Source organism: Bufo gargarizans, chromosome 1 (assembly GCF_014858855.1).
Source record: "Bufo gargarizans isolate SCDJY-AF-19 chromosome 1, ASM1485885v1, whole genome shotgun sequence".
Lineage (NCBI taxonomy): Eukaryota > Metazoa > Chordata > Amphibia > Anura > Bufonidae > Bufo > Bufo gargarizans.
The window spans coordinates 385,367,801-385,381,147 of NC_058080.1; the positions used below are offsets into that span (position 1 = coordinate 385,367,801).

At 44.9% G+C, this 13,347-nt stretch overlaps 1 protein-coding gene across 2 annotated transcripts; it reads right to left on the reverse strand.

Moving 5' to 3' along the window:
• Window positions 1-5,826: 5,826 nt before the first annotated feature.
• BORCS8 (BLOC-1 related complex subunit 8) lies at window positions 5,827-13,333 on the reverse strand. 2 transcript variants are annotated; one of them, XM_044285529.1, is made up of 5 exons: window positions 13,252-13,333; window positions 13,044-13,162; window positions 10,222-10,334; window positions 8,024-8,088; window positions 5,827-6,510 (listed from the first exon to the last, which is right to left on the reverse strand). In XM_044285529.1, the coding sequence occupies exons 3-5, from the start codon at window positions 10,309-10,311 to the stop codon at window positions 6,399-6,401; spliced, it is 267 nt and encodes an 88-aa protein (XP_044141464.1). In that variant the 5' UTR covers window positions 10,312-10,334; window positions 13,044-13,162; window positions 13,252-13,333; the 3' UTR covers window positions 5,827-6,398. The 2 variants fall into 2 exon arrangements, with proteins under 2 accessions (XP_044141464.1, XP_044141459.1); XM_044285524.1 differs by having other exon boundaries at window positions 13,034-13,162.
• Between the last annotated feature and the right edge of the window lie 14 nt (window positions 13,334-13,347).

Here is a 13,347-nt window from a genome sequence, read left to right on the forward strand (position 1 = left end):
CCGGATCTCGCTTGGATCACGAGATTTTGTTCCCCCCCCCCCCCAAGCGCGAGGTGAGGAGGAGGCCCCGGCCCGCCTGAACACTGTCAGGAAGGACCGGCGTGCCGAACGCACCTCTCGGTGAGCCCGGGACTGCAGACTAGCGGCCAGCGCAGTGTAAGCCAGACCCCAGCAGCAGGCACCAGACTCCGGCCGGCGGCTCCTAGAGGAGACTTATGCCGGAACAGGTAACCCCCACTTTGATAAAATCCTCAGGGGCCCTGCAGCCTAGCTTTCTCCTCTTCTCCACGAACCGTCTTCTGTCTAGGACAGGAAACAGGAACTGGTGGTCTCGGGGCCATGCTCCTCCTTATGAGCTCTCCACGAAAGTTCCTGTTTCCTGTCCTGGATGGAGGCGGTCTCTCAAGGGTGCTGTCATGGGCGCAAGGGAAAATTATAAATTTTTATTTTTTTTCCTTACAGTCTCATGTTCCACTAACTTGTGACAATAAATAAAAACTTCCATGAACTCACTATGCCCATCATAAAAAACCTTGGGGTGTCTTTTTTCCAAAATGGGGTCACTTGTGGGGTAGCTATACTGCCCTGGCATTTTAGGGGCCCAAATGCATGCAAAGTAGTTTGAAATCAAAATCTGTAAAAAAAATGGCATGTGAAATCCAAAAAGGTGCTCTTTGGAATGCGGGCCCCTTTGCCCACCTAGGCTGCAAAAAAGTGTCACACATGTGGTATTGCCGTACTCAGGAGAAGTTGGGGAATGTGTTTTGGGGTGTCTTTTTACATATACCCATGCTGGGTGAGATAAATATCTCGGCAAAAGACAACTTTTCCCCCCAAATTTTTTTATACAAAGTTGGCATTTGACCGAGATATTTATCTCACCCAGCATGGGTATATGTAAAATGACACCCCAAAACACATTCACCAAACTTCTCCTGAGTACGGCGATACCACATGTGTGACACTTTTTTGCAGCCTAGGTGGGCAAAGGGGCCCACATTCCAAAGAGCACCTTTCGGATTTCACAGGCCATTTTTTACAGATTTTGATTTCAAACTACTTTGCACGCATTTGGGCCCCTAAAATGCCAGGGCAGTAAAACTACCCCACAAGTGACCCCATTTTGGAAAGAAGACACCCCAAGGTATTTCATGATGGGCATAGTGAGTTCATGGAAGTTTTTATTTTTTGTCACAAGTTAGTGGAATATGAGACTTTGTAAGAAAAAAAAAAATAAAAAAAATAAAATAAAAATTTTCCGCTAACTTGTGACAAAAAATTCTAGGAACTCTCCATGCCCCTCACGGAATACCTTGGGGTGTTTTCTTTCCAAAATGGGGTCCCTTGTGGGGTAGTTATACTGCCCTTGCATTTTAGGGGCCCTAATGCGCGAGAAGTAGTTTGAAATCAAAATCTGTAAAAAATGCCCTGTGAAATCCGAAAGGTGCTCTTTGGAATGTGGGCCCATTTGCCCACCTAGGCTGCAAAAAAGTCACACACATCTGGTATCACCATACTCAGAAGAAGTAGGGCAATGTGTTTTGCGGTGTCTTTTTACATATACCCATGCTGGGTGAGAGAAATATCTCGGCAAAAGACAACTTTTCCCATTTTTTTTTTTATACAAAGTTGGCATTTGACCAAGATATTTATCTCACCCAGCATGGGTATATGTAAAATACACCACAAAACACATTCCCCAACTTCTCCTGTGCGATACCACATGTGTGACACTTTTTTTAGACATTTGGATCCCAGACTTCTTCTCATGCTTTAGGGCCCCTAAAATGCCAGGGCAGTATAAATACCCCACATGTAACCCCATTTTAGAAAGAAGACACCCCAAGGTATTCAATGAGGGGCATGGCGAGTTCATAGAAATATTTTTTTTTGGGCATAAGTTAACGGAAATTGTGAGAAAAAAAAAAAAAAAAAAAGGCTCAGTTTCCGCCAACTTGGGACAAAAATTTCAATCTTTCATGGACTCAATATGCCCCTCAGCAAATACCTTGGGGTGTCTTCTTTCCAAAATGGTGTCATTTGTGGGGTGATTGTACTGCCCTGGCATTTGAGGGTCTCCGCAATCATTACATGTATGGCCAGCATTAGGAGTTTCTGCTATTCTCCTTATATTGAGCATACAGGTAATGAGATTTTTTTTTTCCGTTCAGCCTCTGGGCTGAAAGAAAAAATGAACGGCACAGATTTCTTCATTTGCATCGATCAATGTGGATGAAAAAATCTCTGCCAAAAAAAAGAGGGGACAGGCGTCTGCCAGGACATAGGAGCTCCACCCAACATCCATACCCACTTAGCTCGTATGCCCTGGCAAACCCGATTTCTCTATTCACATCAATCGATGTGGATGAATAAATCATTGTCGGGATTTTTTTTATTTTTATATACAAAGTGTTTGCCAAAGCATATGAACACCGCCACCCCCTCAGCTCATAAGCCTTGGCAAACTTTTTTTTACTGCAGAGGAGAAATCTCGTCTTGCAGCGCCGCATACACCGACTTGCGTGTAATCTGACAGCAGCGCAATGCTTCTGTCAGAATGCACATCAGTGCTGCAGCTAGTCGATCGGTTGGTCCACCTGGAAGGTAAAAAAAACAAAACAAAAAAGAAAAAACCAGGCCGCAATGCAATAAATTTATTAACTTTATAATAACATTTGAACGGAACATATAAACTGTATTTAACTTTTTGAACAGAAAGTTAACTTTTTTGCTTACTGTTAATTTTTTTTTTTTTTTTACCTTTATAGGACAAACCTCTCCTTCCCCATGGGACAATGTGCAAAGCGCAAATTGCCCAAAGATGCGGCGAAATACATTATGCACTTTGTCCCAGGTGAAAGGAGAGGTTTGCAGCAGCTTTGTGTGAATGGGCCCTAATAGCCCTGTGTGCCTGTCCTGTGAGATGCAATCCCTATGCTAAGTGTACCTGTGTGTGGTACTTCCGGAAACACTCCTCTAAGCATAGGGCAGGGTGGTCAGGGCAGTCAGGACAGAAATAGCTGGTGTCACGCCTTATTCCACTCCTGCTACAGACACAACATCTTTTTCGGGGTGACGGTTGAGTTAATAGCAACGACATTGGGGAAATGTCGCTCGTGTAACCATCTCACTACACTGGTGGATGGGGCCACGGAACCTCCTGAATAGAGGAGGTTCTCGATGATCTCTTCCTGAAATTTGAGGAAGGATCCTGTTCTCCCAGCCTTACTCTAGAGAACAAAACTATTATATGCAGCCAATTGAATCAAATATACAGACACCTTCTTATACCAGCGTCGGGAAACTAAATAAGGAGCCAACATCTGGTCATTGAAGTCCACCCCTCACATGAGCGAATTATAGTCGTGGACACAGAGGGGCTTTTCAATGACACTGGTTGCTCATTCTATTTGTATTGTCGTGTCTGTGTGAATGGAGGAGAGCATGTAAACGTCACGCTTGTCTCTCCATTTCACCGCGAGCAGTTCTTCATTACACAAGGCAGCCCTCTGCCCCCTTGCAAGACGGGTGGTAACGAGCCGTTGGGGGTAGCCCCGGCGACTAGGTTGCGCGGTGCCACAGCAGCCAATCTGTTCTAGGAACAAATGCCTGAAGAGGGGCAACACTTGTGTAGAAATTGTCCACATAAAAGATGGTACCCCTTGCCAAATAAGGGTGACACCAAGTCCCAGACTGTCTTCCCACTGCTCCCCAGGTAGTCAGGGCAACCGACCGGCTCCAGGGTCTGATCTTTACGCTCATAGATCCGAAATTTGTGGGTATAGCCTGTGGCCCTTTCACAATTTGACCCCATACCGGGCACGCATGCTTGGGATGTATTGTTTGAAGCCAAGGCGCCCAATAAAATGTATAAGGGACTCGTCTACGCAGATGTTTTGCTCAGGGATATACAAATCTGCAAATTTGTTGTTGAAGTGGTCTATAAGGGGCCGAATTTTGTGGAGCCGGTCAAAAGCTGGGTGGCCTCTGGGACGGGAGGTGGTGTTATCGCTAAAGTGCAGGAAACGCAGGATGGCCTCAAATCGTGCCCTGGACATGGCAGCAGAGAACATGGGCATGTGACGAATTGGGTTTGTAGACCAATATGACTGCAATTCATGCTTTTTGGTTAGACCCATGTTGAGAAGGCCCCCAAAAAATTTTAATTCTGAAACTTGGACGGGTTTCCACCGAAAGGCTGGGCATAATAGCTTCCCGGGTTGGCGGCTATAAATTGAGTGGCATACCGATTTGTTTCTGCCACGACTATGTCCAAGAGCTCCACAGTCAAGAACAGCTCAAAAAATCCCAGGGCCGAACCGATCTGAGCTGTCTCAACCCGAACTCCAGACTGGGCGGTGAAAGCGGGAACTAATGGTGCGACTGAAGTTGGGGACTGCCAATCAGGGTTTGCCAGCACCTCAGGGACTCTAGGGGGTCTACGGGCCTGTCTGTGCGGTGGCTGCGACGGGGTAACTATTGCACGTGCCACTGTACCAGCTTCAACTGCCCTTCTGGTGCTCGCCACTTCACCATGTTGTACGGTAGTGCTGGTACTAGGTCCAGGATGGGCTGCGCTGCTGGTGTATGCCTCACCACGTAATCCGACAGCGCCAGCCCCACTCTGCTGCCCTTGAAGCAGATCCTGCGCAACCTGTGGTGTAGCAACACAGGGCCGGGTACGCCTGGTGCTATCAGGGACCTCAACCTCCTGGTCCGAACTTTGGGTCAGACTGCCACTGCTTTCTACAGGTTCATATTCTGACCCGCTGGATTTGTCAGATGAGGGTTCCCATTCCTCATCCGACTGGGTCAGAAGCCTGTAGGCCTCTTCAGAAGAATACCCCTTGTTTGCCATTTGGACTACTAAATTTAGGGGGTATTCACTGAGACTACCCAAGAAAAAAAAGCAAGCCTGTCTTACAAATGGGAGGTTAGCGAAGTACCGGAGGCCGCTGCGATTGATAAAAAAATATCAAAACAGATTTTTTTTTTCGCCGCAGCGCTTGGAAAGTGATTGTGCAGTGATAAAAAAAAAAAAAAAATTTTTGTCACTGCGGCAGGGCGGGCGGGCGTGGGTGAACGCACGTGTGGGCGACCGATCAGGCCTGATCGGGCAAACACTGCGTTTTGGGTGGATTGCGAGCTAAGGTGACACTAATACTATTATAGATCTGACTGTGATCAGTTCTGATCACTTACAGATACTATAAAAGTACTAATGCTGATTAGCGATAATCAGCGAATCAGTGACTGCGGTGCGGTGGGCTGGGCGCTAAACACCTAACCAAGGGGCCTAAACTATCCGTCAATACCAGTGAAAAAAAAAGTGACAGTTTACACTGATCACTTTTTTCCCTTTCACTAGGTAAATGACACGGGCGATCAAGGGGTTAATTGGGGTGCTGGGGGTGATCTGGGGCTAAGTGAAGTGTTTGGTGGCTACTCACTGTGATGCCTGCTCCTCTGCTGAGACCATCCGACGAAAATTCATGCTGAGGAGCAGAGAAGCCATTTAACACCTTATATTTATAAATATAAAGTGTTAACTGGCTTCTGATTAGTTTTTTTTTTTAAATCATCAGCCTGCCAGCAATGATCATTGGCTGGCAGGCTGATGATGTAATCCCCCGTCTCGCGAGATGACGCATAGATGCGTGACTCTACCCGAGACAGCTGCCTCCGGAACGCGATCCCGCATTAGGTGGTCCGGAGGCTGTTAAAGGGTGTTCTCTCACAAAGACAACCCCTATTTAAAAAGATGCTGTGCGGTCCAGCTTCTCTAACCATTTATCAACATGGAAACATATCACTACATGCCAGCCATCAACATAAATAGGCAACTATGTAATGTACAATGCCTTTAAGGACAGCTTGACACATTATGCAACCTTCTCAACACAGGCAGTAATGAGCAAGGCGGCTCAGTGGTTAGCACTACAGCCTTGCAGCGCTGGGGTCCTTGGTTCAAATCCAACCGAGGAAAACATCTGCATGGAGCTTGTATGTTCTTCCCGTGGGTTTCCTTCGGGTACTACAGTTTTCTTTCACACTCCAAAGACATACTGAGAGGAAACTTAGATTGTGAGCGCCAGTAGGGACAACGTGATACTAATGTTGTAAAGCGCTGCGGAATATGTCAGCGCTATACAAGTGTGTAAAATAAAATAAATAACACAAAATGGCATTGAAGCAACAAGAGCCATATGAAATGGTATAGAAAGTCCCTACATAAATATACAGTGCATCATTTTGTTTTGAAACCACTGCACCCTTTACAGTATAACAAGTCCAAAATGCATGCGTGCAGGAATTTAGTCGGACAGCAAAGAGAATGCTTTCACGGCCTTGTGATTCTGTGCAGGAGGGCAGTAGGACAGGCAGACAGCACCTATGTGCTACCTGCGGCTCTGGACGGCAGTCAGCTGATGTTTTAGATTGATAGCTTGCTTTAGGAGGCCATCAATGCTCTTGAAGTGCACGCTGCTGAACGTCATACTTCTAACGGCACTAGGGGAACAAGTAAAACATGAAAATATTTTTAACACATTGACAATCTTCACAATCTTCCAACACAAAACATATAGATTAAAGGGAACCTGTCAGCTCAAAAACGCATATATAAAACCGCCAGCATTACCTCATAGTAGCCCCCAGTCTGTTATTAGTCATGTGTTTGATCCAGTAATCTGATGCTCCATACATGACAAAAATAATGTGTTAAGCGCCATCAGGCCGGTCAGCCCCCTTGACTTCAGGCTCCTTGTTTCAAGTCAAGATAAGCACGCCCCCTAACCGTCAACTCTCGTGTGCGATTCACATCCTGCAGTACGGACTGGGATCGCGTTAGTCTCACGCATGCGCGGTGCGCTTCTTGTTACTGCACGATCCCGTCTCCGGCTCCCGCAGTTAGCCGGGTTTCATAAGCACACCACTTAGACTTACGCGATCCTAGGCCACACTGCATGATGTCAATCACACACAAGAGGGGACGGTTAGGGGGCGTGCTTATCTTGACTTGAAGCAAGGAGGTCGCGGCCCCCTTGACTACAGGCTGACCGGCAAGATAGCGCTGATGGCGCTTAAAACATTGTTTTTGTCATGTATGGAGCATTAGACTACTGGATCAAACAAACGATTATTAACAGACTGGGGGCTACTATAAAGTAATGATGGCGGGCTTATATGGGTTTTTGAGGTGATAGGTTCCCTTTAAAGTGCATCTGTCATCAATTGAATTACATACTGTACAGACGGTGTGCAGTATAGGAAGCTATATTGCTACCTAACTAGGTGGTGCAAAGATAATTCCTACCCATGCATAGGCTCTAAGGAATCAGCATCTTCAAGAGAGCCGATATGCTCCGGTATATGGAGAGAGCAGCACATGCATGGTCACCTCTCCATTCCAGAGGTGGGACCTGCACCTATCAGACATTTATGGGATTTCCTGTGGATATAAAGTGAGACAACCCCCTTTAACAAACACCTGTGAAGTAAAGGTGTTGTCTGGGCTTTACGAAATGATGGCCCATCCTCAGGAGAGACCATCACTAGCTGAATGGTGGAGGTCCTACACCCTACACCCCTGACGATCAGGTGTTTGGTTATAGTTCTGTCACCAGAAGTCGGCACTGAAAACTATACCACACCGTCAATCTTGTAGTGGAGGGAGCTGGTTACTAATTCTCCAAATGACTTGGGGACTGAGTTACACCCTGAGGTTAGGCAACCCCTTTAACATTCTGGCTAAATGTGTCATTTGTAAAAGTTTTTCCCCTTTTGTGACAGACAGAAAAATAAGCAGATATGCTTGAATACCAGTGATGGTGGGATACTCGCCACCATGTACATATTCTTTTATCCTTAATGGGTTAGATATAGTTCTCTTTATCTGATGTAAACTGTAATGCCAGTTATAATTTTCAAAGACAACAAATCCTCAAACACTGTATCCTCAAAATCCTGTATCCACCCAAACATACAAATCTCTAATAATACACCTAAAACCTGGAACACATACCTGCAGGCATACTCCACAGTATATACAGAGCCTTGACTTTGTTCTTCCCAATTCTGCATATCTGCCTGCAACATCAAGAAGACAGCCGTTTAGTTACAAAAGGGAAATGGAGAAGATATATGACTGCTATAATGAAGAGGCTGTGTACCCATGTAGCAGATTAGCTGCCGGCGAGTTCAGTATGGAATCAGCACTGAGATTCTGCAAATAAAGGACAATAAATGCAGGCACATGCTAGGCTTTGGAAGGGAGGAAGCATTTGGCTTTTGGAGAGCCGAAATGCTTTTTGGGTGCCATGTCGAGGCAATGAGGTACCAGCATAGTACCCCAGAAAAGTGACCCCATTTGGAAACGACACCCCTTAAAGCATTCATCTAGGGGTGGAGTGCGCATTTCCAGGGTGAAAATTACATTTTTTTTTTTTACAGATATTCCATTTAAGTGCCAAATATATTGTGCCTAGTTTTCATTCCTGGAAACAACCCCTACGCCCCAAAAATGTGTAAGTTGGTTTTCCTGAGCACAGTAGTACCTCACATGTGGCTTTTGTCTGCTGTATCGACAGCAGGGCTCAGAATGGAAATAGCACCATGCAAAATCTGAAGCCTATTTACTGCATTGTGCTATGATTACAGAGACTCCAAATATTTGAAACCCCTGAGAAGCGACCCCATTTTGGAAACTACACACCTTCAGACATTCATCTAGGGGTGTAAAGAGCATTCTAACCCCAAATTAAATGTGCAGGAGATTGGATTTTATTTTTTCTTAGATGCCCCATTTCAGTGCCAAAAATGTGCCCAGCTAATGTCATGGAGCCTCAATGTGGGGTCTCCTGGATACAGCAATGCCCAGCAGTCTGCTGTCCGGGCACACGGAAGGGCCCAGAAGGGAAGGAGTAGCATGCGTCACAGATAAGATGTTTGGAAGAACATCAGGGTAAATAAAAAAATCAAGGGATGTATGATAAAGTTTAAAACACTTCAAACACTTACAAAGTCCAAGTGTCATGTACCACACTGGTAGATGTTGTCCTTTCCTATCCTCCTTTTGAAGCACACCCTGCATCCTATTTATTTGAGTCCTTCGTTTCTTGCCAGCTTGGGGAACTTGGCCAGGGAAAAGCTGCTCTGGTACGGGTCGTATGGCCTTGCCTTAAGAAATACTGGGGATCCCCCCTTCCTAGTTCCCAAAGATTAGGCTTTTGATAACTACCTTTTGACATTCCAGGAATGTTTCCCTCTGGCTGCACATTACTGATATCAAAGTGTAAAAAAACAAAGACATCTTAGGTATTGTGGTGTAGTATAAGATGTCCCTGTTGGGTGGCTTCTTCAGAAGCCCCATGTTCAAAAAAAGGCCCCAGAATTTGCACATCTCCCTCTGCATCTACAGGGGTCCACCTGTGGGGCCGGGCCTATAATGATGTGGCGTGACTGGCAAACTGCTGGGCATACAGTATTGTCTGGGACAACATGATGTCAATCAATTCATCACTGAAAAAGTGCTTGAAATGGTCAATCTCACTGAATCCTGTTGTGTCAAACTTGATCCCCAAACTGTCCATGTACTGGGGGATCACTTGTCTCTATGGTGCTCTGGGGCATCTTGGAGGTCCCTCCTCCTCATCACTTAATGAGAAGGTTGTCAAGTAAAACAGAGTCTTTGTCAGAAGCATGAAATGAAAATGCCTCTTTAGTGCTAAATGTTTTGGGACATTTTTACTTATATACAAATCTAATTATGCCTTCCTGACCCTAATTTTTTTTTTCAGTTTTAGCAAAAATTTTTTTTTTACAATTTTGCCCTAAAGGGCAATTAGCAACCAGGGACTCACTGATCAAACATCACAGGCAAGGAGGAGGAGAGGATACAAGCAGTGTGTAAGAACCAGTATATGGTGGAGGGGGGTGCTATATAAAATGCAATCAGGCCCAAAAAAATGCAAACACAGAAAGAGACAGACGGAAACACTGGTGTTTGACGTCATGATTACTGCCTTTGGGCAGTAATCTCTGTGTGAAAGGTGAACACAAAGTGGAAGCCTTTAATCCATCATTTGTGATCCAGTAAATGCAAGGCTTCACTCATACATTAGCCTTTTTTAAGCAGTTAGACCTCCACTAATTCTACATGACCACTGGCACAAACAGATACCGTTTCATAGTACAGTACAAGCTCGCGTTATGCTTGCCCACCTTGTGCTGTGCCAGTTCCGGAAGAGACCTGCGGACATGTTCTTGAAGCCTATATAAAGCCACAGACGGCTCGTTGGCAAGGACATACATGCTCTCAGTGAACTTGTCCGTAACTAGAAAAGAAAAAATAGAAAAAGAAGATTGTTATTCTCCAGAAGACCACCCCTTACCCAGACCAGATTTCCTGTCGCAGCCATTTGCGTCTACGAGAAAATTCCTATAGAAATCAATGCAATTTTGGGTGGTGGTCTCAAAAAGATTTCACTGTACTTTGTTCACACTGGCATTATGGCTTCTGCTTTAAAACGTATCACTGATTGACAGATCGATACTAAAACAGATCTCACTGACATAATGTAATCCAGAACATAAGGATTATTCACATGTCCGTATCCATTTTTCAATCCATGAAAAAAGGTCCATTTCCATCTATGAAGAAAGGTTATTTTTTCATAAAAACTGCAACAATATGCTTCCACGTATTGCTTCACTTCTTTATCAAATACTTATTTTAATATCCCACATAGCATGAAATCTACATAGGTAAAAAGTCCACATATGAACAAAGTCCAAAAGGTCCAAATTCAAATTTTCAAAAAAGGTAATCCACAAGAAGACACGATGGAGGTAACTCAAGTGCAATCCTACGCAGATGCGACATGGACCCTGAAACATTGTGTCTGTGTGTGATCCCTTAATTCTCCGCCATAGTGTCTTCCTGGATTACTGGTTTGAAATTTTGGACTTGTCTTCCACCTTTAGACTGTTTCCTATGTGGAGTTTTAAGCCTTTGCTATACATTAGTAAAGAAGTGAAGCAATATTTGAAAGCTGCAGTATTTTCTATGGATCATATGGACATGGGAGCCTCATGAACTACGTCATGTTAAAGGGAACCTGTCACTGGGATTTTGTGTATAGAGCTGAGGACATGGGTTGCTAGATGGCCGCTAGCACATCCGCAATATCCAGTCCCCATAGCTCTGTGTGCTTTTATTGCTTTAAAAAACCGATTTGATACATATGCAAATTAACCTGAGATGAGTCCTGTATGTGAGATGAGTCAGGGACAAGACTCATCTCAGGTTAATTTGCATATGTATCAAATCGTTTTTTTTACACAATAAAAGCACACAGAGCTATGGGGACTGGATATTGCAGATGTGCTAGCGGCGGTCTAGCAGCCCATGTCCTCAGCTCTATACACAAAATCCCGGTGACAGGTTCCCTTTAAGGTAATCCACTGGCTGCTGGGGGTTTGATTTATTTAATGTGTTATTTTTTCATACATGCATAAAACAGATGACATGTAGAGGGCAAAAAAGGGACATGGACATTGATTAAAAAAATGAACATGATCTTGTACAGCATGATTGTTTATTCTTTTTTTTTTTTTTTTCTTCACATATAAAGAACAGCTCATACCCAAAAGAATGTCATCAACCTAAAACAATTTGCTTAAAGGGAACCTGTCACCTGGATTTTGTGTACCGAGCTGAGGACATGGGTTGCTAGATGGCTGCTAGCACATCTGCAATACCCAGTCCCCATAGCTCTGTGTGCTTTTATTGTGTAAAAAAAAACGATTTGAAACATATGCAAATTACCCTGAGATGAGTCCTGTATGTGTGATGAGTCAGGGACAGGACTCATCTCAGGTTAATTTGCATATGTATCAAATAGTTTTTTTTACACAGTAAAAGCACACAGAGCTATGGGGACTGGGTATTGCGGATGTGCTAGCGGCCATCTAGCAGCCCATGTCCTCAGCTCTATACACAAAATCCAGGTGACAGGTTCCCTTTAAAAACTCATTCACCAATCCCGTTATACTATATACACACACACATTTAGACTACTCGTCTCTCATTTTCAATCCCCACTTAACGAATGTTGCCTCTGCGCAGAGCAAACATTTTAACGCTGTACGGAGACAGCATTAAAACGAAGTTGCGGAAAGAAGCTTGGATCTGAATTTCGATTTGCTCACCCCTAACTATCAGATCTGCTGTTTAAAGATGGCACTCTTCTACATCTTTATTCCTACTGAAGAGTACACTGTAAGTTGGACCCCCATCTATCTAATGCTGATGACCTATTCCGATAAGGCAGGCATGCTCAACCTGTGGCCCTCCAGCTTTTGTAAAACTACAACTCCCACAATGCCCCGCTGTAGGCTGATAGCTGTATGCTGTTCAGGCATGCTGGGAGTTGTAGTTTTGAAACAGCTGGAGGGCCGCAGGTTGAGCATGCCTGCGATAAGGCATCAATATCTGTAGCTCAGACATCCCTTTTAAATTGCTGGGGTCAGCGTTATCGATGCAGCAGAGAGTGTCAGATATTGATGACCTGAAGATAGGTCGTAAGATCTGTAGCACAGACAACCCCTCTACCACATCTCAGGGTAGTGACTGCGGCATCTAAGTGGTTAGATGGAGACTGCAGAGTTCTGATGCGTTTACATGGCAGCTAAAGAGAGTTCTCCGGTCTGCCATTTGTGTAATACTAATAGGATGCCTGTCAGTATATGGAAGCAGTGCATGACATCAGCGATAAAACATCGGATGGGAACTTTAAAAAAGTGAATAAGATAAAACTGCACAAAACCTTATCATGAAAAAAAGAACACGGCTGGTATTACCGCAATGTAATGAACAAATGCCTAAGCCCGAGTTCACACTTCAGTGATTGTGAGCCAATAGCAGTAGTGCAGCCCAAGCAGAGATCAGGTGCAAAGCACCTGCCCAATCACTGAAGTGTGAACTCAGCCTAACCACTGCCAGCGGTCCTCCTCCACCTAGAAGTCACATTACCTTTCTTCACCTTGATCTGCATCTCCTGCTCCTCCATGACCATGTCACTGCTTACACAGCTGGGGCTACTCCTCGCGTCCAGCCCGCCACCAATAGCAGTCCGGGTGCAACAAAGCTCAAAGGTTCCGCCTGCAAACCAGAGAGTAATAACACATGAAACCCGCGCGCCTGTATATCATGCCCGCCCATACAACCCCACACTGAGCTGCGCTGCTTACCGCGGGACTACAAATCCCAGCAGTTCTCGGATAGCATCAGGTTGGTAGACCGTTCAATGACACCTGACCAGCCTACGGCGAATCACAGCACGGCCT

What these genes read in the sequence shown, in the direction of transcription:
- BORCS8 (XM_044285524.1), bottom strand. Translation starts at nt 13,076, where the DNA reads ATGGTCATGGAGGAGCAGGAGATGCAGATCAAGGTGAAGAAAG. An exon ending in GCAGATCAAGGTGAAGAAAG is followed by an intron (nt 10,335 to 13,033) that starts GTAATGTGACTT and finishes TTTCTTTTCTAG; the next exon opens with TTACGGACAAGTTCACTGAG. An exon ending in CGGAACTGGCACAGCACAAG is followed by an intron (nt 8,089 to 10,221) that starts GTGGGCAAGCAT and finishes TTGATGTTGCAG; the next exon opens with GCAGATATGCAGAATTGGGA.